The sequence below is a fragment of the Diabrotica undecimpunctata genome, chromosome 4 (assembly GCF_040954645.1).
Source record: "Diabrotica undecimpunctata isolate CICGRU chromosome 4, icDiaUnde3, whole genome shotgun sequence".
In the NCBI taxonomy this organism is placed as follows: Eukaryota; Metazoa; Arthropoda; class Insecta; order Coleoptera; family Chrysomelidae; genus Diabrotica; species Diabrotica undecimpunctata.
The window spans coordinates 3,524,431-3,551,014 of NC_092806.1; the positions used below are offsets into that span (position 1 = coordinate 3,524,431).

At 34.1% G+C, this 26,584-nt stretch overlaps 1 protein-coding gene across 1 annotated transcript in view; it reads left to right on the forward strand.

The window, feature by feature from the left end:
• Positions 1-3,022: 3,022 nt before the first annotated feature.
• Positions 3,023-26,584, forward strand: part of LOC140439045 (protein O-mannosyl-transferase TMTC1-like) — a 79,356-nt gene continuing 55,794 nt past the window's right edge. The window contains exons 1-3 of the mRNA XM_072528687.1: positions 3,023-3,148; positions 13,047-13,419; positions 22,373-22,550. Coding sequence (XP_072384788.1) covers positions 13,145-13,419; positions 22,373-22,550 — 453 coding nt within the window. The 5' untranslated portion in view covers positions 3,023-3,148; positions 13,047-13,144. The remainder of the gene's footprint in view (positions 3,149-13,046; positions 13,420-22,372; positions 22,551-26,584) is intronic.

The window sequence follows — 26,584 nt, forward strand, 5'->3', positions numbered from 1 at the left end:
GAATGTGGATTATTAATATAGAAATTGATATATTATCTACAAGCTCAACATGGCAACAGTTTGGCGTTAAAACTCAATTATTATTTCTCAGAATTTGTTGCCTAGAATTTTGGCATTATATTGTAGCCATATTGTTGGCTTTTATTTATAAAATGTAATTTTTAAAATAAATTGTATATCTCTAATTATACACTTTTAAAAAAGGTCTAATTCCACAGCGTATTTATTAAGAAAAATGAAAATGAAACCATCCCCTAGCGACAAAACGATGTGGATTTCGACAGGAAACAATCTGACGATTAACCAGCTCTGGTTACTGGTAACGAGGGTATCAGGATGAAATATTTATCAACCAGCGTAACTGATTGCCTACACTGATTTAACCGTTATTAATAGCAGGAATCACTGTAATTATATCGTTGTTGGAGCGGTTTGCTGGCTAGTTAATTGAACATTTCTAGTAATATCAGCACTACTTACCTAAATTAATCCAACGTCCTTTAAAACATAAATTTTATTATAAAAGTATTTATATTTGATAAACACTAGCTTTTTCACAAAAATTTTACACGTATACAACTGCATATTTTTTGGGAGAACCAGTAACAAACAAAAAAGGAATAAGACGTTCTGCAGAGGAGAAATGTAGAAAACAAACAAAATTAAGCAGCTATTAGATGCGAAGAGCACTAATAGATAAATAGGATAAAAAAAATAAATAAATAGATAGCATTTAGATAGGAATGTTTACGGACCACTAAAAAATACTGCAATTCAACTATGGATACTGGATGGAGAACAATTCAATTTTCCATATATAATGTTTCTGGCATTGTAAAATTGAGTCTGCCTCTAGCTGCTATGCCAACAAATATAATGGCTTTTTTTATATCTTTAAAGAAAAGAAAGAAAATCTACATACAGACACCTGTGACTGACTCATCCAGGTAGTGTTGGGTTCCTAATACCCTATGGAAGTTGTGTTAGGACGAGATGCCCGAGGGAGTTAGACTTTTCACCACTCCGATACGGTCGGCGTCCAACTAAAAACCTCTCCTCTGTTACACCAGACATCAGGATGGAAGGGCTGGTTAAGGCAAAACATCTCTCCTGATGCCCTGCTATCACTCGATTCCCATTCTTTCTCCCACACATTCTTTGGGAAAACCACACCCACAAAAGACTTTCAACCCCCTTCTTTAGCGAGGCTGTCATCTCTCTCGCGTCGTATGTCTCTCATTTGCTCCTATTTTGGCCTGCGCCGAGGTGCTTTTTGCTCGTTTTAAAATTCTGCTGTGAGTTCGCTCTCCTCCCGTTCTTTTGAAGAGAGCAGCTCCCTGATTAATTTGTAAATTAATGTCCACCATCAAGCATCCCTCATCATTTTCTCCACCATTTCTTAAACATTCTGCAGTTACATTTTTTTTCAAACGTCTCTCCTTTATCCGCCCAATGCTCACACTCCAACATCGTGTCTTATATTATCCGAGAGACCAGAGTTAAGGCACTGATTGGACTGAGCCCTCCTAAATCTGAAAAGGTTGCTGCGGAAGCAGCTATACCTGTGAGCATTTGCGTCAGATAATAATCCAGCTGCCTATGCCCACAGTCCACCCAGCTTCGAAGGTTCGGGATAAGTGACTTCGCCCACTCCGCCACATCACGTGTTGCATCCCACTCTTGCTGCCACTAACCGATTGAAACTAATCTCTCGGCCAGTCTTATCTCAGTCATCTCTCACTCTCCAATGTTCTGTCTTCTACGACTAAGAATCCTGACCCAGGATTTACCAATATTAAAGGGCCAGGATTCACCAGTACAATGGTTGGGTTCGGTAAAACAGGGATATATCCTCTAAATGACACAGAGAGTGACTTCTTGCCATCATATGTGATAGACAGGCCTACACCAGCAAATGAAGAAGGAAACGCGACCAAAAACAACAAAAACATTTGAACAGTGTAGCAAGCTAAATCATGGAGAATCCACTAAAAATGCTAGAATATTTCCCAGATGTCAACGACAATTTGTCTGCAAACACAGTCGCATCGACAAAAGTAAGGCAATTTCCAAAAGCAGGTAGTCAAAAAAATTCGAGAATATCACGGAAGAAGAGACAAGCTGCTATTTTAACCGATACTTCGATAAGAGATGTTCTCACAGAAACAAGAGAAAATGCGAAAGAAAAGAAAAGTCCACATAAAAGAAAAGCATGCAATCAAAAGAAAGATATTTAAAACGAAATCAAATGCCACACATTTATGCCACACATGTGGCATATGTAGCGCCCTCTATTAGTTACATTAAAGTAAGTATAAAATTATAATTTATCCTACTCAAAAGCATCCAACTCTAAATTTTTGTCTAAAAATATTTACAAACGTAAAAGGTATAGCGAAAAATAAAATTTTAAATTTCCACTTTAACACCCTGTATCTTTCTTAATATCAACATTTTATTAAAGCAAGTTGGCTTAAATCGTAATATTTTAAAGTGCAGAATCTACAGTTTCTAAGGACCACCCTGTATATAATAACTTTTTTAATACTCCAATATTATTTCATCATAGTTATATTTGTTATGGTAAAGGACGTATATTTATAACAAAACACAAATGCAACAAATACTTCGAAGATAAATAATAATTTGATATATTTATGTATCTATTGTTTGTTCCAAGTCAAGAAGATCTTTTTCAAATTTGAGAGCATGTTTGCAGCGATTGTGTCATTTTATTTTATTGTGTGAATTTGCAGCAAATCTTATTAAAATTTTGCCATGTTGAGAACTTCTAAATTTTCTAGTTTATTACTAAAGAATACACGGACAAATACTTCTCAAACATAACCCATAAAAAAGCTTTTAAAACTTTACAACATGTTCCAAAAATTAGCGCCCCGCATTAGCGGCAAAAAAGAAATAGCAACATACACGCAGCCTTAAATTTTCCGAGCTTTCATCGAGCTTTCCCGAATTTCCCGGACGATGAACTACATAAATAGGCATTCTGCGGCCAGAAGGGCAGTATCACCCGGGGTGTTCGTGGAGAATTCAGTGTCGATTATGCTTTCCATTTGCAAAGGCGTTACCGCTGAAATTATTCGCTGCTGTAGAAGAATTATTAGAGAAATGACAAATTTTTAATGGGGTAAGTAATCAGAAAAACGTGGTAGAAGTTTATTATAAGTATTATAAAAGCTAAGTTGAATTGTAGGTTATGTTTTGATGTAATAAATTTAAAATTCCGCTAGTTTATTAATGTCAATCTGATTTTATTAAATTATTGTATGATTATAATTTTTAGAATTTGCAATATGCAAGGTGGCTGCTAATGTACAAAGAAATGTAGTAGTCTTCTCTTTACAATATTGCGATTTAAACCAAATCTTTTTCTTAATTAGTCAAGATAAATAAGGTAAAAAGTACGCTATTCTGCTTTTTGACTCGACCAGGTATCTGACAAGTTTTTTGAGATTTATGGACCTCGATCACCAAAACTTTTATCTTTCTTGCAGTGGGTTCAGTGGACTTTTTAAAATATTAACAATTTAATGTCAAAAATGCACCATTTATGAACTTTTGTCTACCAGTAAAAAGTTATGCATTTTGAACGAATTTGACTGTAATTATTTAATAAAACAGGTTTAAAGTTTTCAAATTGCGATTTAAGGAGGTTGATTTACTATATTGTTCTTAGAGAACTGTAAAAAACCTTAGAATTCTTAATTTTCAATTATTATTAAAAACTATTGTAAAAATAGACCTACAACCTTGGTATTGCTTGAAAAGTTGGGTCTTATAGTGTTAAAACTGTGGTTGAAATGAACTTACGAAGATTTTACAGGTAATACTAATGCTAGAGAAAGAGTACCTTCAAAATTCGCGCTATAAACTCCGGTTCGTGTTGATGGATTTTGGCGTTTCTTTTTTAATTTAAATAAAATTAATCTTTTTTAAATTAAGTTTTATAAATTTTAACTTAAGATACTTTTAAGATCATTTTTAAATATGCCAGCAATATACGCTGAGATATTGCTCCCCAAACCATTATTTTAGTGGGAAATTTGGAAATTTGAACGGTAACATTTTCTCTTAATAGGATTTTTAGATGATTTGCACCAAGCTAGAAACAACTTTTATCAGATATAAAGACATTATCAAAATTATCTTCTCGAAAACGTTGACAAAAATCTATTCTTCGTTGCCTTTGCAGAGGTGTTATTGTAGGGATTTTTTTTGGATTCCTTGATATGTAGCCTTGGTTTTTCAGTGATATACGGACAGTTTCTGGGCACACTTTTAGTCTTCGTTGATTTCCAAATCTATTCGCTAATTTTCGAAACACTAGGCGCAGATTTTGTCGTCCTAAAGCCACTAAAGCATTTAAATTGTTTCCGCGGATCATACGCGGTCTACCCGAAACTGGTCTATGTCTCATATCTATGCCATTTTTTATTCTTTTTATTGTCTTATACACTGCACTTTTTCCGAGTTCAGTCAATTGCACTAGTTTTTTAACGTTTCGGACACCCTTTCTATACAAATATTCCACCATTTTTCTTTTTTCTGCTGGCAACATTAGTTCACAAATCCTAAGTCTGTTTACAAACAATAATATTTGACAGATGGTGTTGTCATGCGATTGCGTCCATAACCTACTATCGGCACAACCTACTTGATGCATTACTTTTGTCTTAAAATGTTACAAAAAGGAAATCTATTAAAATTAGGAAAAATATAAAATTCCGGATACTTTCTAAACGGACTATATTTCTGAATTGTCAATATAAATGAGTCAGATAAAATTAAACTACAAGAATTTTTCACCAAGTAACGAAAAACAAAATTTGTTTAATTTAATAATGCTTGTATTTTAAAAATGATTTCCGAAGTGGAAATTAAAACTTCAATAAACTTATTTTAACCTTCAATTGTGGCTTATTCCCAATAAAATACTAATGACTTTAAAATGCCACAAAAAATAGCTTCAGAACAATATTTTAAAGAGATGTTACATAATTGATCATTTTTTACTTACTTATAGTAAGTTTTGGTTTATTTTGTATTATTTATGTATTTGTTTTATTAACTTTCTTTCCGTTTCGTTAAAAAAAAAATTATGGAAAAATTTTCGTCTAAAATAAAACAAAATAAAAACATCTTCAACTATTCAATAGTTGGACAACCAATATAAAACATTAAGGGTTATTTCCTACAGATGATTGTTATTCTTCTTGAACACTTTTTTTGTTCTCAACAATTATCGAGTACCAATTTGTCCCTACAGTTTTTCTTCGTCTTCTTCTTCAGCCTGTATTCGTCCATTGCTGGACATATGCCTCCTCCATTTGCTTCCATTTATTTCTACTCTTGGCAATTCTCATCCACTGCTTTCCCGCGACTTGTTTAATATCATCTGCCCACCTCTTCTGTTGTCAGCCTACTCCTTGCCTGTTCTCTTTTGTTCTGCAAGTTTTTAATCTCTGTGTCTATTTTTTGGGATTATCTCGGGCAACATATCCGACCCATTGCCACTTGAGCCTTGCTATACGTTCTGCAATATCAGTAATCTTTGTTCTTTCACGAATGTCGATATTTCGAATCCTGTCTCTTAAACTCCTGTCTCCCTACAGTTGCCAACATATATTCAATACTGACTCATATCAGCTACCCTTTCATCATTTAATTTTAGGTCTGCGTATGTTCTAATTGTTAAAATTCTTATTTTTCTTCTTCTTTCTTCTTTTTCTTCCTACCCAGTCGTTGATGTTTTCTAGTTTGCATCTCCCTCGTATATATGTACTTCTAGCTCTATCCCATACTGTTCTACCATACATTTTTCATCTCTGCTGTTTATAACATCCTTTTTGTCCTCTCTGTGTCAGGTCGTGTTTCTGCCACGTGTGTCAATATTGTCCTGTGACTGTTTTGTAAATTCAGTCTTTTATTTCTTTTTCTTCTTCTTCTTCTTCCTTTTTGCATGGTATACTTCAAGACCTGTTTCTTCTTCAATATTAGCCTCCTAAATTGTTTAAATTATCGCACTATATTTTTCTTGGTCTGCCAATACTTCTTCGTCCATTTGGTGACTTATCTCATCCTATTTGTACTGTGATATCCTCTGTGATTCTACTAATGTGTTCGTTCCTCTTATGTCTATCCATTTATGTCTTCTATATTGCGTATTTTCATATGTGTTGTTTCCAGTAGGCAACTCGTTTTAGATGTGTCAGGTCTTGTCATCGCCGTGTATGTTAATATAGGTCTAATTGCTGCTTTATCGATTCCTGTTTTTGTGTCTTGTCTCCCAGATTATGCCATTAAAAGATCCCGCCACTTTACTTGCTTTTAAGCTTTGTTGTCGTTCTTGCTCTTCAACATCTCCGTAACTATTCCCAGATATCTAAACCTTGATTCCTGCTCTATTATTTTTCCATCAATTTCGATTTTAGATCGTGGTGGGTATTTAGATGTTGTCACATATATTTGGTTTTTTTTGCTGATATTATGATATTGTATTTCTTGGCTTGAACGAAGATATGTGCAGAAAACTAGAAGCATTTGAGATATGACTATATCGAAGAATACATAAGATCCCGTGGACTGACCGAGTCACAAATGAGGAGGTCCTCAGAAGAATGAATAAGAACGGAGAGGTAAGTTACAGTTCTTCGGACCTATTATGCGAAATGAATCCAGATATGCTTTCCTTCAAGTCATCCTGCAAGGAAAAATATTTGGAAAACGAGGTCTAGGAAGAAGAAGAACATCTTTGTTAAAGAACCTCAGAATCTGGTTCAATACAACATCTGTGCAGCTTTTCCGCGCTGCTGCAGATAAGATAAAGATTGCCATGATGATCGCCAATATTCGTAACGGATAGGCAGATCAAGAAGAAGAAGAATTTCTTGGCTGTTATATTGAAGATGTGTGTTAATCTTTGGAGCTCGTCTTCTGTCTCGGCCATTAATGCGGCTTCGTCTGCATAACATAATATTTGGATTTCTTTGTTTCCCATTCCGTAGCCATGACCTTTACGTACTGATTGTATTATTTCGTCAATTATTATATTAAAGAGAAGTGGGCTTAACGAGTCACCCTGTCTGACACCCCTTTGTACCGGTATACACTGTGTTAGTTTTCCATTGATCTTTGCCTGTATACGATTATGGAAGTAGATGTTTTCGATGGTTTGTATAACATTGATTGATATGTTTCTTTTATACAGTAGGTGTCTTAGGTAGGTAGGAATCTTCCTAATCTGAATCCTTATTGTTCATCTGATAAAGTTGTTAGTTTATTAATTTTGTTGGTTAGGACGTTTGTGGTAAGCTTAAGTACGGTGTTCAGTAGATTTATACCTCTATAATTGATGGGGTGTTCTTTATCTCCTTTTTTGAACATTTGTATCATTATGCTGTTTCTTCATGCTTCTGGTGTCTTGCAGTGCAATATTAGTTTTTGTATAAGTTTTGTTATCTCCAGGGTTATACTTTCTCCTTCGTGTTTTAGGAGCTTGTTGGTTATTCCATCTAGTCCTGGTGATTTTTTGTTTTTAAGTGAATTTATGGCTATTTCTACTTATGTTGATTATTATTTTTCTTTCTTTTAAACAGTTCCGTCAGGTATCTTTACCATTCGTTTGTTGGTATGTTATTGTATTCCTTTAATTCAACCATTTCTTTCCGTTGGTTTCTTATGAACCTCTATATTTGTTTTTGTGTCCCCTTATGTCTTTCCCGATATTTTCGTTTCTTCATATTGTTTAATTCAGGCTCTATTCACTAATACTGCTGCTCTGTATGCTCTACTCACTTAATCTTTTATTTCTGCTTCGAACTTTCCATAGCTAGATCGCGTGATGCCTTCCTCTCTTGTTCTATTATCTGATTCTCCACCTCCAATTTTGTCTTTTCTCCTAATGATTTTCCATTATTTGCTTTCTTTACTACTCCCTACTCATTATTTATTTCTTCGTTTGTCGTCACTTCTGATATTGATAGTTTATTATTGTCACCTTTAGCAAATAGCGATCAAAACTAGTCTGCTCATATTTCCTACTGAATGTGTCTCGTTTTTTTTTAGTTCGTTCATCTCTTTTCTATTATTGAATTTAATTTGTGAAATTATAACACACAGGTTTTGTCATTGTACAAATTTTCAGAATGTCAAATAGTCTATGTCCTTAATGAAATATGTATTGTAATTAAATTTACAGATGACTTAATATTTCTCTAAATATATTTGTTACTGATGTATTTTATTATTTGCAATTGTAATATAAATTGTGTTATTTTTAAAAGTTTAACATTTTAAAATAATTAAAAATTTTTAGAGGCAATTTCAATTTATTCAATTTTATTCTGTCATCAATAATTTAAATTCCACAAATTATTCAACCGCATTTGCACAAAAAACGGTATACACGATTTAACTACACATTTAATTACTTTTTAAAAACCAATTGAAATGTTATTTGGTAAAAAATAAAATAAAAAACAATGTTTACTTGGTAAAAAATAATCAGGTATGTTGTATTTTACACCGAAATGAATAAATGGATTATTTTTCTGTAAAATGTTTAAACTCAATGTAGTAAACTATAAAATATGATTAACTAATTGTGTAATACTATATAGTATACCAGAAGTAGACACGTCAACTTTTTGATTTTAAATAGAACCTAATATTTTTTATTTTATGTATTTTCGAAATCTACATGAAATTTTAGATACAATTTATGCAAAATGTCCGATACCAAAAATAAAATATTGCCGAAATAATTAGATTTTTTTCAAAATTTTGAAAAAATCCTAGTCCACATTGAATAACGACATCTCTATTAATAACGAGGCTAATGAAGTGATATTGTAACCAATAAACAACAAGCGCTTACCTGTTCACTCCATATATCCAGCACATTGATATTTTGTACAGGATGTTTTAAACTTAGCCACCAACTCACACAATTTAAATCATTTATAAAATGCTTACTTAAAATAGAATACTCTATATTTATGCTATGAATACAACATTTCAGCACAAGTACTTTTCATTGATTACAAAGCTGCCTACGATACAATAGACAGAAACAAGTTAATAGAAACACTAAAAGAATTCCAAGTGCCAGAAAAAATAATAAGATTGGTAAAAATGACAATTAGACAAACCATTTGTGCTGTGAGATGCAACGGTACAGTCTCAGAAGAATTCGAAGTAAAAAAAGGTGTTCGCCAAGGAGACCCGTTGTCTACATTGCTATTCAATATAGTTCTAGAAAAGATTGTAAGGATTAGTGGGATAAATAGGTCCGGTACTATTTTATACAAGGAGCACCAATGCTTAGCATACGCTGATGATGTGGTTCTCATTGCAAGAAATGGAAAAGAACTATCAAATATAACAAAAAGACTGATTCGGGAAAGCTCTAAAATGGGACTGAAAGTTAATATTAATAAATCGAAGTACATGGAGATCTCGCGCAAAAAAGGAATAAGCACCAGGGGATCCTTTAAATTGGAGGTGGAGAATGGATCGGTTGTAGAATTCGAGAAGGTGGATGAATATATGTACTTAGGTACTCTTATTGATCAGACATGTAAAGAAGAAACTGAAATCAACCTGAGACTGACCAAGAGCAACAGGTGTGCTGGAGCCATAAGCAAAATAATTAAGGCCAAAGATATATCTCGTAATACAAAAATAAGAGTATACAAAACTATAATTAGACCCACAATGCTATACGCTGTCGAGACATGGACTATGAACAAAACCGTACAAAACACATTGGAAGCATGGGAAAGAAAGATACTTCGCAGAATATTTGGTGGAAAAGTAGTAGAGGGAGAATGGAGAAGACGAACTAATGCAGAAGTGTATCAGTTGTATGCTAACCCTACAATATCAAAAGTGGTGAAAAAACGTAGACTAGAATGGCTCGGCCATCTAGAAAGAATGCAAGGTAATAGACTAGTCAAGAATATTGCTTGGAGAGTACCTGAGGGCAAAAAAAAGTAAGGAAGACCAAGAAAGAAATGGAGAGATGCAGTGATGGAATATGTCAGAGAGATGAGAATCAGAGATTGGAAGCTGTTAGCTAAGAATAGAAAACGATGGAAATTATCCAGCCAGCAATGGGCCTAAAAGGCCTGTTAAAGCTGTACATACATACATATACTCTATATTTTATTACATTTACCGCTGTATTTTTTTAAGCCAATTCTTTTGGTATATATGTATACTCTATACTTTTGAGATATTTCATTATCTAAGTTAAAACATAATATCAGTTAACTATTTCAACATTAATAGAGGGTCATGGTTTTATTATTTAATTCTTTTCGAGCCCGACGGGACGTATGTATCCCAGTCATCAAGTCATCAAGTCTGTTGGACTAAATCTGAACCGTTTTACATAAATTTTTATCGTAACCGACTTTTTAAGAACTTAATAACAATTTTTAAAAATAATTTGTGTAAGAGGCAAATTTCTAACCGATTCGCACTGTATTTTCGTTTGATGCTGATTGATCTATGGAGTGTGTTTATGTAGTTTTGTTAATGATTATCACAGGGAAAGTTGTACGCTGTTACTGTTGTTGCAAATTTGTTTATGTGAGTGGAGCTACCTACAAAACAGGTAAATATATTCAATAAAACTAATATTTTGTTTTAAGGGTGAAATATGTCCCAACAGACATTTATGGTGGGTTGTATGTGTCCCAATAGTCTTGTTTTGTTCTAGATGAGTAGAAAGATATTGACGCAGAAAGAGCTAGAGAAGAAGGCAGCAGCCATTTGTACCAGCGATACAGAACCAGAAGTCGATCCTTTTGACACTAGTGGCTCCGATGATGAAGACTACAATCCATCAGAATGCGAAGGAGAAGTAGAACGAGAGCTACACGAAATAGATTTAGGTTCCCAGGGCAATAAGGTGGAAAAAGAGAATCAGATGATAAGTGACCAACCAGGTATTTGGTTTCATAAAGATGGAATTTTTTTACCACGTTTTTTGGTTCCATGGCACCATAGTGAAACGAAAAATGAAGAATGGCTCTAAAATGAATGAGCGATTTCCTGAACTTCTTGACATGCACAATAAGAAAATGGGCGGCGTGGACCTGGATCATATTTTGGGCTTGTATGACTTTGATCTCCTGAAAATCTCCTAAATGGTGAAAAACAGTATTTTTCCACTTTCTGACGATGGCTGTTGGAAATTCTTATGTACTACACAGTGATTTAAAAAGGAAAGAAAAAACACCATTTTTGCCTTTTCTAAGTAGTGTAGCTGAGGAACTTATTTCATTCGGAAGAAGCTGTGCTGCTGTTAAAAGAAAAGTCTCGATTTCACTTGGACGTCCTCTAGCAAAAAAAAATGTCCAACGTGGGAGTTCATTTACCTACTGAAAGAAAGACCCGTAGAAGATGTCAACGATGTTTTTCTCAGAAAAAAGAAAAACGAACCACCACAGTATATCAGAGCTGCAATGTACCCTTGTGCAAAATATGTTTCACACCTTTTCATTTACATTAAATATTGATCTTAGCTTTAGTCCTTTTGTTTTCAAAATATGAGATTTTATTTGTATTTTCGATTTTTCTTAACTAAAATAAAGTAATAATTTGGTGTCTGATGGGTTATTATAGTCCCACATATATGTTTCAAAAAAGTCTGACTGTCTTGTAATTGTAGAAATATTGTCGGGTATAAGAGAACTAAAAGCAATTAGGACTGTGCATCTTATCTTTATTTGTCGCAACAGGTTTGAAAAATACCTGATTTTTAATATAACCCCAAATGTCAAAATTTAAAGAAGCCAAGTCAGGAGAACGAGCTGGCTGACGAAACGAACCTTGATTGGCCATCCATCTATCATCAAACATGTCGTAAAGATGTTGAGCAACAGGCCCAAAATTATAAAGATGTTCTTTATCTTGCTGATACCAAGCTGAAGCCGCTTCTCTATTTCTTAAAGTATGTAATGCCGGTCGTATAGCTGCTTCTAAAAGGTGGCAATATCTTTCACAATTTAAATTTTCATCATAAAATTTTAATGCTAAAATTTTACCGTATTTTATTGCACAAACAACGTTAAAACTTCAACTATGTTGGAAATATCGTTCTAAACTAACACGTGGATTTTCATTAGACCAAAAAATGGGAATTACGTCGATTAAAGATTCCATTTTTGCTAAACATTATTTCATTAGACCAAATAACTTTTTTTCATCCTCTTGTATCTTCATTAAAAATCAGTCACAGAATTATATCCTTCTAGGAAGATTACATAATTGTAAGTGTTGTACCAAATGATATGAAAATGGTTTCCATTTGTGTTTTATTATGCGATGAATTGTTCTCTTCGACAAAGTAAGATCTCTCTAACAATCTCTAAAGAAGGCATTTGAAGAGGCTGTTAAATAACTTAAAACATTAATTTTGTTTATGTCATTGTTCACTAGTGGTTTATTTTTATTAATTTTTGTCTTAAATTTAAAAAACTGACGGCAGTTTTTAAACAATCTTCTTAAAATATCACCAGTTTATTACGTTCATATAATCAACATATCGTAGCCAACATGTGGATTCGAGCATAGACTTCAACAGCTCTGAAGAAGACATCAGAGAGGATGTCGAAAGCTCGGAGCAGTGATAATTGACGCGGTTCAACCAGGAAGCCTATTGAATGTTATATTATTTCTTGTAATAGTATTAATCTTAGCTTTGGGTTTAATTCGTATCGTTTCGAAAACAAAATATGATTGAAATGTCAGTTGACAGTTCAGATTTCTTTCCTAGGTGACGCTAGGAGTTATCGCACTGGCCAAACTGCGTTTCCATTTAAGTGTCGTCCTGGACTTTTAGTAGAATAATTATCTGAAACAGAATTTATATTTTTTGATAAAAAATCTTATACATGACTAAAAAAATTAGTATCTAATTATGCATTTTAGTATACGGAAACAGAATTTATATCGTTTACGATTTCATCGTGTTGTATAATAAAATGTGTATCTAATATATTGTTTTTTTTTTGTAGGCCAAGAATCCCAATGTTTAGCTTTAAAGGAAGATGATTCCATAAACCACAATCTCCATTTAGTAAAAATCTAGCAATTTACACCTGATCGACAAAAAATGCCCCGGAAGGTTCACAACCCTACAAACATCACAAACCTACAACCAAGTTCTCTGCCACTCTATAGTCTTGTGGCGACGGTGGCTATAGCGTGCTATGTCAACGGCCTTAACGGCAACTTCGTGCACGACGATATACCTGCATTGACGGTTAATAAAGACGTACTGGCAATAAATAAACTGCGGAATATCTTTCTAAATGACTTTTGGGGAACTCCTATGGCAGATGCGAATAGTCATAAGTCTTACAGACCATTGACCACTTTAAGTTTTAGGTAAGTGAAAATCTGACATCCAAGTATAGTTTTGTTCATACACACTATTAAAGAATTTTTTTTATTTTGTCCTCTACATACATTTATACAGTTACTGCCCAAGATTTGCCCTTAAGGTCTCTCTTTCCTATTGCTTCCAGGAACTAATCACTCAACAAGTCTTAGCATTGGTGATTATCATTTGAACATGCTTTGCTATTTGAACAAGCCTGCCCAAACTGTCTTAAACTTTGATTTCCACCACATTATCCTTCTTTTTTTCGATTCATACATCATCGATGTCTTATAACGTTGTATATGTTACGAGCAATGTGCGAAATTGGACAATACTAGCATTGTACGAAAAATCTTATCCACTTCTAACATTGTACCCCTTTACTGTACAATCTCCGAAATAGACATAATCGTCGGACTTTGTATAAAAGAATTGCTATACAATGCTCAAATTTCAATAAGTAGCCATGCGTCAAAGTTGTAGAGCAGAGTTTCCCAAACTTATCTCAACTGAGACCCCTTTTTGCTAAAAAATTTGTTCGCGACCCCCCAATTTCCCCCCACTCATTTATTCAATATTAATTGACAGAAATAGCGTACCTAATTTAGAATTATTTGATGGTTTCTCAAATTTAATTTTACTTTACTGTTTAAGTTTAAATCAAAAACAATTATTTTATTTTAATACAATTATTTTAATGATTGCGATCTGTCCCACTAGTAATTAGTAGTAGGTACTTCTGCCAGAATAGCATTTACAATAAAAATAAATAATAAGAAGTCGACTGCACATTGTACACCGCTACATATTAGCTTGTGTCCACATCGCAAAACTCTTCCATGATAATCGCGAAAGCGCTCGCTACTAGATGGCACTCTGTAACGTTCTCGTAGCCTCGTTTTGGCTTTATTATATAAGCGGCGATGCGCAACGAAACCTCAGTTCGAATCCAAACAGCCTATGGTGGCGAACGCGGTGTTGAGTAATGAGTAAATATTTTACGACTTACATATTCCTATTTACGTATTTACGTCTACGATAAATTATAAATTATGGATCTTCTTCTTAAAGTGCCTATCCGTTCCGGATGTTGGCGATCATCACGGCTATCTTTACTTTATTTATTGCAGCGCGGAACAGTTCAGTGGTAGTCGTGTTATACCACTTTCGTAAATTTTGAAGCCAGGAAATGCGTCTTCTTCCCGGTCCTCTCTTACCATTTACTTTCCCTTGGAGAATCAGCTGGAGAAGGCCGTAACGTTCTTGATTTCTCATTACATGTCCTAGATATTCCAACTTTTTAGTTTTGACGGTCATGAGAATTTCACATTCTTTCCCCATTCTACGCAGGACCTCCACATTAGTAACTCTGTCAACCCAGGATATACGTAAGATGCGCCTATAACACCACATTTCGAAAGCTTCGAGCCGATTCATAGATGCAACAGTCAGTGTCCATGCTTCCATTCCGTAGAGCAGAACTGTGAATATGTAGCAGTTCTATAGACGGCATTTTGTTTTTAATGATATGTCTCGACTGTTGAAAATGGTTCTCATTCTAACGAATGCTGCTTTTGCTTTTATTATTCGCTGTTTAATTTCTGTTGAGTGGTCCCATTGGCTATTTAAATTGGTGCCTAGATATGTATATTGCTCGATAATTATGGATAAGTTTTTAAAAAGAAGTGCAGAACCATCTACGTCTGAAAGTGGCAGTAGCAGCAATAAAAAGAAAAACAGATTCTTCGTTGATGAATATCTTAAATATGGTTTTATCGTTATTTCCAATAAACCACAATGTGTTATTTGTGGACAAGTTTTGTCAACTTTGCAGACCCGTATTTTTAGAAAAATTTGCAAAGACATGGGTGCTTCATTTGAAAATCTTCTCTATCACACCGAAGTAAGGTGGCTTTCAAGGGGCAACGTCTTAAAAAGAGTATTTCACTTAAGAGCAGAGCTTTTAATGTATTTGAAAGATGAGAAGTCCCCATATGAAAATCAATTTTCCGATCCTATTTGGCTTCTGAAACTAGGTTTCCTTGCTGATATTTTCGAGCAATTAAATATTTTGAACAGTAATTTACAAAGTCGCGACATTAATATAATTACAGCCACAAATAAAATTAAGGCGCTTCTAAGAAAAATCGATTTATGGTCGACCTCACTTGGCAAAAAACAACTCAATTCATTCCAGTGTCTTCAGGAAATTATGGAAAATGTATCCAAATACAGTGCTACAAATTTTGAACAAGTTTTTGCTGACATGCATGTTACTTTGCTCAATTTAAAACAACAGCTCTGTGATTATTTCCCCAAAGAAATTCAAAACAGTTACGACAGTTGCAGATGGATACCTTATCCTTTTTTAGCCGATTCCTTTCAGCATGTTGAAATACCAATAAACATGAAAGAAAAACTTAGTGAAATATCAAATGATGAAATGTTGAAGCTCCAATTTTTTCCCAGAACTCGGACCAATTTTGGACCGAAAAGATGCAGGAATACCTCCAGTTGGCGAGTGAAGCTGTAAAATGTTTGGTTCCATTTGTAACATCATATTTGTGTGAGTTAAGTTTCTCGTCGATGACTGCCATTAAAACAAGAGTTAGAAATCGTCCCGTACTTGAAAATGATATAATTGTGTGTGTCTCAAATACACAGCCTAGATTTGAAAGATTAGTTTCACAGAAACAGGCGCATAGCTCTCATTAAGATTATAATATTTGACTTTGTTTTACTCTTTTATTTTTACGGACTTTGATATTTAGTTTTATATTTCGTCTGATAATTAATTGTTAATTTCTATTTACGGCGTTGTTAAAATAAAAATACATGATCTAACAAAGTGGTGCTTTTGTCTTATTTTGGAAATATTCGGCGACCCCCCTAGTACCTCATGGCGCCCCCACTTTGGGAAACACTGTTTTAGAGAATATGACAGTTAGATTCATATCGATTTTTACTAACATTATCATTCCATTGTAGTATGTATAATTATTTCATGTTATTTATGATAACACACAAGTTATGTGCTACATTGCACAGAATTTCATCACATTGTCGATTTGAGAACGAAAAACTCTATATATAAATAAAAAATATAAAAATATCAAATAATTAACAAGAAATATTCGATTTTTGATTTGGTGTGTCGCTTGTCAATAATAATCGATTCGAATCGATGAGCGTTTCGATAATGATTTTTCATTTTGGTCATTTCAAACATTGTACAGTTTGCGGGTACAATGCTAGAAGTGGAAAATAATTTACATACGATGCTAGGAATGTCCAATTTCGGGCTTTACTCGTAACATATACATAGAATTATCCTTTCAGTTTCACGGAAATATTTCTTTCATAAAACACACTACATTTCTTCTACTATTCCATTCATTTGAGGCGTTGAGAACCAGAACGAACCATCCTATTGAAACATTAAATGGAGAAAACTGAGAATAACAATATAACAATATAATATAATAACAATATAACAATATCTTTATTTTTAGAAAATAATAACCATTCCGTGAACATAAAATTATTTAAAAAAAAACAGTGTCACAAACGAAAATATTATTTACTTATTCCTAACCGTTACATATACAAATAGTCCTCCACAGAATATGGCTCAAGAGCTACCAGTAATTTAAATATTTGATGTTTATACAAACTTAATCTTTCCTCCCTTTTAATAGGTTCAGGCAGTTTATTAAACAATTTGATGCAGCAATAAAGAGCGTTTTTTTCTATTATACTTAACCTGTGTATTGGAATTTTATAATTATATAACCTGGTATTTACTATACTATTGGGCTCAAAATTCCTAAAGAGTATTTTATTTTTATATAGAAACAGTAAGCATTCTTGAATAAATACAGCGTAAACTGTTTAAATATTATTACGCCTAAAATGCCCTCTACATGATTCCCTACTTTTTAAGTCAAACATAACTCTGATTATTTTTTTCTGAACCAGAAATACATTATTTATGTCCCTACTGTGGCCAAAATTTATTAGACCATATCTAAATTTTGCTTCAAAATTAGCATGATACACTGTTTTTAATGAGTTACTATTCATGTATTTTTTTAGAACTCTAAAGCTGTAAATCACTTTACTCAAAGACATACATAACTGGTCAACATGTTTATCCCAACATAAAAAACTGTCAATTATATAATCCTAAAAATTTGGTACTGCTGCTAATATTTAAAGTGTCATTATTTACAATAATACTGTTTGGCATATCTGAATGTGCATAATTTGTCTTAAATAAAAGAAGATCTGTTTTATTTTGATTTAAAACCAACCTATTCATTGAAAACTAGTCTTTAGCTTTCTGGAACTCTAAACTAGCATTAACGCTTAGAACAGACATGTCTTTACCACTGACTAAAATGTTTGTATCATCTGCATAATTTGTTATGCTGGAAGTAGTATTAGCCACTAGACCATGAAGATCATTGATATAGATCACAAACAGTAAAGGACCACTCACACTTCCTTGTGGTACTCCAATATTGATAGTGCTTTCAGATGAGATGCCTATTTCAGTGTTTTTATGTATTTTTACTAAATGTCTCTTATTTGCCAAGTAGGACTTAAACCAGTTCAATGTTGGTCCACGTATACCATGTTTCTCCAATTTATCAAATAATAGGTCATGCACTAAACAGTCATATGCCTTTGATAGGTCCAAAAAGAGACCCAAAGCCATATGACCAATCTCAGTACATTTCAAAATATCGCAAATTGAAAAATCGCAGTCTGAGTTGATTTTCCCTGTTGATAACCATGCTGATTTGCACTAATAATATGACATTTTGTTAAAAATTCTGTTATCCGCCCATACATAGTCATTTCTAAGATTTTTGAAAAGGAACATAGAAGGCTAATTGGTCTATAGTTATTAATTAATTTAGGATCACCCTTTTTGTAAACAGGTGTTACTATGGCAGTTTTCAGGCATTCAGGAAATACACCAGATTTTAGTGAATTATTTATGATTGTAGTGAGATTATTCATTATCTCCTTTATACAAAGTTTAAGGATTTTAGTGGGTATTTCATCAATTCCACAACTCATTTTGTTTTTTAAATTTTTAGTTATATCCATAATTTCAGTTTCTGTCACAGGTGCGACAAACACTGAATTTATGTTACTTGCAATGTTGTCTTTACATTCAGTGTATTGTAATTGAGATAAAGTGTTATTTATGGTAACAAAAACTGGTATTTTAAAGAATTTTTTGTGGCTTACATAAAAGTGTTAAATTTTTTAGTATGAAGCACTGGCAATAGTAGTGGGTATTTTGTAACGGATTGTCCAAGAAAATGTGTTTTTTTTTGTGATTTACAAAAATAATGTCGGTTGATCCGCTTTGGTATTTAGAAAATCTTCCATGCATGTACAATAGTCCTTTTAAAAATAGACATAACTATGGAATAGCTTTATTGTTAGTTATGTAAAAATACAAAAGTATATAAATTTAGTCCAAATCATCTCCTCGCAGTGAAATTTCGTCCTGAACAGTATCGGAGCATTTGAGATCTTTATAAAAGTCATGATAGATCGGTGGAATAAACTTAGTCAATTGCAATAGGTGTTATTTTTTGGCTGGAGTTTTAACATTTCCATCAGAATATAAAATTGGTAATTTATCCTTCAAACGATCCTTTGGTATATTCCTTTTTTCAATATTAAATTTTTGAAATTGATGAAGATCACTTACACCATATTTAAAATTAATAATACAAGAATAATATTTTTTTAAACTGATGCTGTGAATTTTTAACCACACGACTTTCGTTACATCCGCCGAGACTTTCCTATGTGTAGTATTTTTTTGCAAATTAGCTTACATGAAAAGAAATTTCTTCTTCTCGCCGTGGAAATTACATATTGTTCCAATCTTTAGGGTGAAAAATATTGGGCTGATATTTTTAAATTCTGATTTTTTCACCTTTTTCCAGAACAATAAATTTTTTTTGGAAATTTATTACTTTTACCCATTATTATTTCTATCGGAATTCGTAGCATGCAAATCAATTAAAGCTGAAAAGCATAACTTATTTTCGAAATAAGCGAGTCTACAGTCACAACAAAGATTGCCTACAAAGCACGATTAATAAAATGTATATAGATTATGATAGATCGGCTCATTTCTGGCTCAAAATGATGGATGATTTTGATCAACATAAAGAAAGTGGCTGTTAAACCGACAACTTATTATTAGGGAAGTATGCTAAGGAATTCATAAAGTAAATTGAATAGGAAAAGTCAATAGTCTTTTCTAAAGTTGCTACAAAATATAATACAGAGAAAATATACATTCTCGGCACATCATTTCCGAGGTTAATGATATATATACTGTGCGACATATTTATACTTTTTAAATTATTTTCATGGAAAAACAATACTTGTAAGATAGGGTGGTAGATGGGAAAAATAGACGGTATGTGTTTTCAATAAAATAAACTTTTTATAAATCCTTACTTATTAAGGGTTCATCTACAGATTATTTATTTGCTGCAGATACAAGTAATGCATTATCGGTATTTATTTTTATTTTTTCTAGAGTTTATCGAATCTTGATTCAGTATTCCATATCATATTTAAATAAAAATTTGTTGTGGTTATGTTTTGTTTATTATCCATAGCGATTATATGGTGAATGTGTTTATGAGATTTAAGAGTTTATTAATATAAGAAGAAGTGTTTAGGATGACGGTGGCATTGCCTTCCTTCCTCACCGTCAGACATTCTAGTAAGTTTCGATATCGCTTCACAATTGAACAAACATTCCTACAGACGAAACTCTAATCATTCTGAAAACTAAGTACAGTATCCTACAAGACCACTTATCTCTTATTAAACATTGTATGTTCAACACTTATTTCATCTTCCAAAATCAATTCTACAGACAAATAAATGGTGCCCCAATGGACTCCCCACTATCTCCAGTAATTGCCAATATCTTTATGGAAGACTTCGAGACCCGAGGACTATCCATATCAATGCTCAAACCCATATGTGTGCTGCGATATGTACATTCGTCATTTGGCCCCATGGCAGAGATGCTTTGGTATCTTTTTAAACCCATGTAAATGGTATACATCCTAGTATCCAGTTCACGATGGAGGTGAGAATTGATTCATCTCTATTGTTTCTCGACGCTTTTCTTTCTTACATCAAAGGTGTTACTGACAAAATCGATAAAATTCTAAAATCAAGAGAAGTAAAAATAATAGTTAGTCCCCAACAAAAACTTTAGTCCCTTGTCCGATCAATCAAGAACGAAATTCCAAATGAATGACACGGAGTTTATGAAATTATTTGTGCAGACTACCCCCGATACTATATAGACCAAACGAATAGTAAAATTCAAAATAGGATTAATGAACATTAAATTTCTGTTCGCAATTCCGACTCGGTTCCAGCTCTAGGTCAACAGCATCTTCATATTGTTCACAAAATTAATTTTGAAAACTCCAGAACCATTGCCCCCATCCGCTTCTATAAACCACGAATTATCCGAGAAGCCATAGAAATTGAAGCCTTTTTTCGGCTCTATAGAGTGGGGTCTGAAATCTTTAAAAGACATCTCAGTCCAGGACGCCGCCTGACTGATCTTAGTGCAGGATTCGTTCTTCGTACTCCCGGCGATAGTTTCCGAGGTACTTTAAAATGCCCTCTCGTCGCCAAGTCTACTCCAAACGCCTACCTGCTAAACCAAACCCTGCTCTGTCATCCAGCGATCCGGAAGCGGAATGGCCGCTGTAAGGCCGGCATCACTTCCGAAGCACTACTTTCATTCATTCACTCTTCATTCATCTACATCCACACTCCATTCATCAGCAAGGAGGTTCGCTGTCTCGTTCCAGGCTCCATCGCTCCTAGAACGGCATCACTCCTAGACGGGCATTTCCTCCTTCCCCACAGTCTGACTCAAGTATTATAACCCATACAGTCTTACCCAATTTTCTAGCTTCAACTTCCAGCATCTTTTACTCTTTCCTTTGCCGTTGGTCCAGCTGTTTTTTCCCTTTCTCTTCTTTTTTCATGATCACTGCACAGATATAGTTGTGTATGCTAGTCCAACCTGATTTATTTTCAATCATTATCTCAATCATTTCTCTCACTGTAACAAAATTCACACCTGTCTCTCTTTAAATTCTGTTCCTTTCTGCTAACCATCTGTTGCAATCTAACATCGTATGTGTCACAATGTCCAAGTGTCCACAGTATAGACATTCATTTATGTCAGCCTTTCCGAACCTATAGAAATAGGCCCTAAAACACCCGTTTCCTCTAACCATCGTAAAAAGATCAAATACGAGCACACAAAGGACCATTTGAATAGCAGGGAATAGTGCATAGCATACGCGAATGATGTGATACCAGGGAGAACGAAAAAATTACTAGAAAAAGTTTTCCAGAAATTTGAAGAAGAAGCGAAAAGATACGGATTAACAATAAACCAAATAAAAACGCAATATATGGAATTCGGGGAGTCAATCTGCTTACTACGCCCCTCACTCGTGACGTACCAGTATCTTGTTTTACAGAAATACGAGAACCATCAAACGGCACTGAGGTCTCAATCTGCCTACTCCTTAGTGTCAAAATCTTCCTAGCATTACAAATAAAGAAGTACTGAAAGTGGATGGTAAAGAAACAGGACTAATTACTACTACACGAAGATTTAATGAAGATCTGTTGGGCGAAGGCAGAATTCTTAGTTGAAGAATCTACGTGATTGATATCAGTGCAAATAGATTGATTTGTTTAGAGCAGCAGGTTCAAAAATAAAAATAGACAATATGTCGGGTAGATAAAAACTTATACAAGGAGAGCCAGCGAATGGGTCCTGCTGGCCAGTTGAAATTTATAGGTATTTCCATGTAATTTAATGCTACGTATTTTATTTGACAATAATTTGTTTGTTTTTTGCAGATGGAACTACCAGCTGTTTGGATTAAAGCCACTGTGTTTTCATTTAACAAATGTTCTACTTCACGCACTGGCCTCAGTACTATTTACAAGACTGTGTATTCGTGTAGCTTCTTTACGACCTCCGTTCTCAGCTATTGCTGGATTAATTTTTGCAGTACACCCCATACACACGGAAGCGGTATGTATACCATTATTATTTAACATAATAGTAGTGTAAAGTAAATATTTGGAATGTGGGACAAGTCGACGATCGATTTTTTCTTATAAACTATCAAGAAGGTAAGAATACAAATCGTCGATGCAAGGTGGTACCCTCACCATTTGACTTACCTGGCTATAGCTGCCAAAATGCAGTGGCAAGAATTTTTCTAACAGTAATGTCCAATATAACGAAACAGTGGCGTTTCAATAAATAATTATCGTTTACTATAGGTAAATAAGACACAACATATAAAGTATTTTTGGAGCTGCTCACCATTGCATTTAAAACTAGCTCTATAAATTGTTAATTGTAGTAAAAAAATTACAAATACTGTGAACCATCAAATTAAAAGGTTGGACGGACCAAAATCACGACGAACCAGGCACGTTGTGGACATGGGGTGACAAATTATAAGGTCAAGTGGAGAATATTAATATATTGCAACAGTGACATGGCACATATTCCGACCACTATATATTAGATTCAATTTCATCAATGAATCAATAAAATTCAACAATAAACCAGGGCTTCCCAAACTTATTCGTACTGTGACGCCCTTGGGACTTTGCTATTTTTTTGCGACGTCCCCTTAACCCAACCACCAATATTACTTACCAATTTTAGTACTAGCCTAGTAACAGGTTATAGTTATAACAAAACAAAAATACTATTTGAATATTTTTTTTTTATTAGAAATTAAAAACGAAATCAAAACATAGGCACAAAAATGAAAAGGGATATTTATTTATGTAACTGGCTGGTTAATGTGAGAGATGTGCTTGCTTTTTTGAGTAGCACAGCTGATGAAACTGGAGCTCCTGTTTGGAATTTTTTTTTCTCTTTGTTTTTTAAAAACTCTCATTGCTTTTTCTAAGTTTATGTTTGACGGATTTTACAAACACAAAAATATACATAAGTACACATGGACTCAAGAGACAAGAAAACTAAGATCCATTATTGACTACATTATCATGAACCACAAAAGCTCCATCAAAGTGAAAGACATCAGAGTGAAAAGAGGGGCAGAGTGTGGAACAGATCACAAACTTGTGGTGGCATGGATGGAATTCCCCTATATCTGGACAAAACAAAAACATACATCGATTGTTACAACGGGAACGACAATAAACGAAAAGAGGCTCAAATTACATCTATTGCAGGAAGAATCAATAAAAGATTTATACAAAAGAAGACTAGACCAAAAACTAGAAGAATTCAGATATGACACGTTAGATGAAATGCATGAACACATAAAAACCTGCCTGATTTTAGCGGCCTTCGAAGCTCTTGGAGAAGACGACCAAAGGAACACCCATCAGAATATCAAATTAAGGGAAGACACATTGAAATGCATAAAAGAAAAGAAAAAACTACACATAAAATACCTAAACACCAAAAAACAGGAAGACTTAGACCTATATAGAGCGAAAAACAGAGAGGTAAAGAAAAGAGTAACAAATGAAAAGAACGAACGATGGGAACAAGCATGCACAAAGATAGAACGACATATCGGAGGAACGAGAAATTCAGAATCATGGCGAATATTAAAAGCACTTCAACGAAATAAGACAGAGAAAATCCAGATCGGCAAAATTAGTGAAAACGAGTGGCAAGAATACTACGTAGAACTACTTACAGAAAACCGTCCCCAATTTCAGGAAGAGAATATAGAACATGCAGGAAATGGGGCATACGACCAGATAGAAATAAGCCTGGCAGAAGTTAAGAGAGCAATCAATCAAGACATTGAAGAACAAAAAAGCCAAAGGACCCGGAGGAATACCAAACGAACTAATTAAAAACGGAACGGAAAAGTTATTCCGCATGCTACATAGAATGTTCGAAAGAGGACTAAATGGAGAAGAAATACCTGCGGAATGGACACAAGCATACATCACATCCATACATAAGAAAGGAAACAGGAAAAAATGTGAAAACTATAGAGGAATTAGTATAATATCATCGGTAGGTAGACTTTACGGGAAAATTATTAAAGAAAAACTAGAAACTGAAATAATAGGAAAAATTGGAGAAGACCAAGCAGGGTTCACAGTAGGAAAATCATGCCTAGATCATACGTACACATTAGAACAACTGATAGAAAAGAAAATGGCAAAAGGTAGACCGGTCCATCTGGCCTTTGTTGATCTAAAGAAAGCATATGACTCAATACCTAGAGTCAAATTATGGGAAGCAATGAATGATCTCGGAATCCGACAAACACTAATAAAAGCAGTTAAAGCACTATACAAAGAAAACAAAGTAGCTATTAAATGTGGAAATAAAGCCTACAATCCATTTAAGACGACAAAAGGACTTCTACAAGGCTGTGCTACGTCCCCTACTCTGTTTAAAATATTTTTGGAAAAGACACTCAAACCATGGAGGAGAAAGTGCGAAGGAATGGGCATACCAGTAAGAGACGAATACCTATACACCTTAAGTTTTGCTGACGATCAAGTAGTCATCGCACAAGATGAAGAAGATCTCAGCTTTATGCTCAGAAAACTAGAAGAAGAATATAAAAACAACGGAATGGAAATAAACTTAGAGAAAACCGAATACCTAACAACAGAAAACAAGGATATGAGAAACCTAGAGATAGACGAGGGAAGATAAATAAATGGAACAGATAAATTCAAGTATTTAGGAACCATAATATCGAACCAGGGAACAACAGAAGGAAGATATAAACAACAGACTGAGACAAACAAGAAACTGTATAAGACAACTAAACTCAGTGTTGTGGGATAAGAACATTACGATAAAGACAAAAAAGAGAATATATAACACCCTGACAAGAAGTATCCTGACATATGGGTCCGAAAACTGGACAATAAACAAGAGAAATAGAGGTAGAATAAGAGCAGTAGAAATGGAGTTCCTGAGGAGAAGCTGTAGACTTACAAAAAGAGACAGAATTGAAAACGCAGAGATTAAGCGGAGAATGGGAGTGCAATCAGACATAATCAACTATATAGAGGAGAAGAGACTATCCTGGTACGGCCACGTCAGAAAAGCGGACAGAGGACGCTGGATAAACAAAATCACAGAATGGAGCCCGATTGGAAGAAGAAAGAGAGGAAGACCCCGAAGGTCATTCAGAGATGAAATCGACGAGGCTATGGAGAAAAGAACCCTGCGAGATGGAGACTGGAATGACAGGGAAAATTGGAGAAAACGGTTGAGTGAAGGAAGACAGTGAAAACTGTGGAAATCCTTAGTAGTAGTAGTATGTTTGACCTGAACTTGTTTTTAATTACTGCAACTGCAGAAAAGCCCGTTTCGCACAAGTACAAAGTCGCAAATGGTAATAAAACCTTTAATGCCGCAGTGCTGATGGGGTGATATTCATAAGAAAGTGAGCTCCAAAATTCAAACAGTTCATCCTTGTTGTATTGAAGTTTTAGACTGGAATCACAGGACAATTCTATTAGTTGTTCTTCTTCCTCTGTTAATAGTGTCGATGGCGTGGATGACAGAAGAGGGTTTCTGATCTTGTCAAATTGCTCTATATCTTTGGGAAAATATTTCTCAGTGTTCGCTCAATGATAACATGTATTGAGTAAATATATTTTTTTAAGAGAAATCCTGGATTTCTACCGATTTTTCTTGTAGAATACCTTGTAAAGCAGGGAAACTTCTAATTTTCTTGTCCATAAGAGCAACTTTTTCTCAAACCCAGTAATTTTATCTGCCAATTGCAGGATATGAGTATTGTTTCCCTGCAAAGACTTATTCAGATCATTTAATTTGTTAAATATGTTACAAAGATATACTAATTTTATTAAAAAACTCTGAACTAATAAAGTTTTGAGCATCATCATGTGATTCTGTATGTAGATACGTATAAAATTCATTTATACAAGTGCGAGTACGTTGCCTTTGGACAGCCAAAGAGAGTTGCAATAATAAATTAAAGAGGTGTGCTCGGCCCCTATTTCTTCACAAAGTTTATGGAAAAGTCTTGATTTCACGGGTCGTGTTTTAATGTAGTTCACCACTTTAAT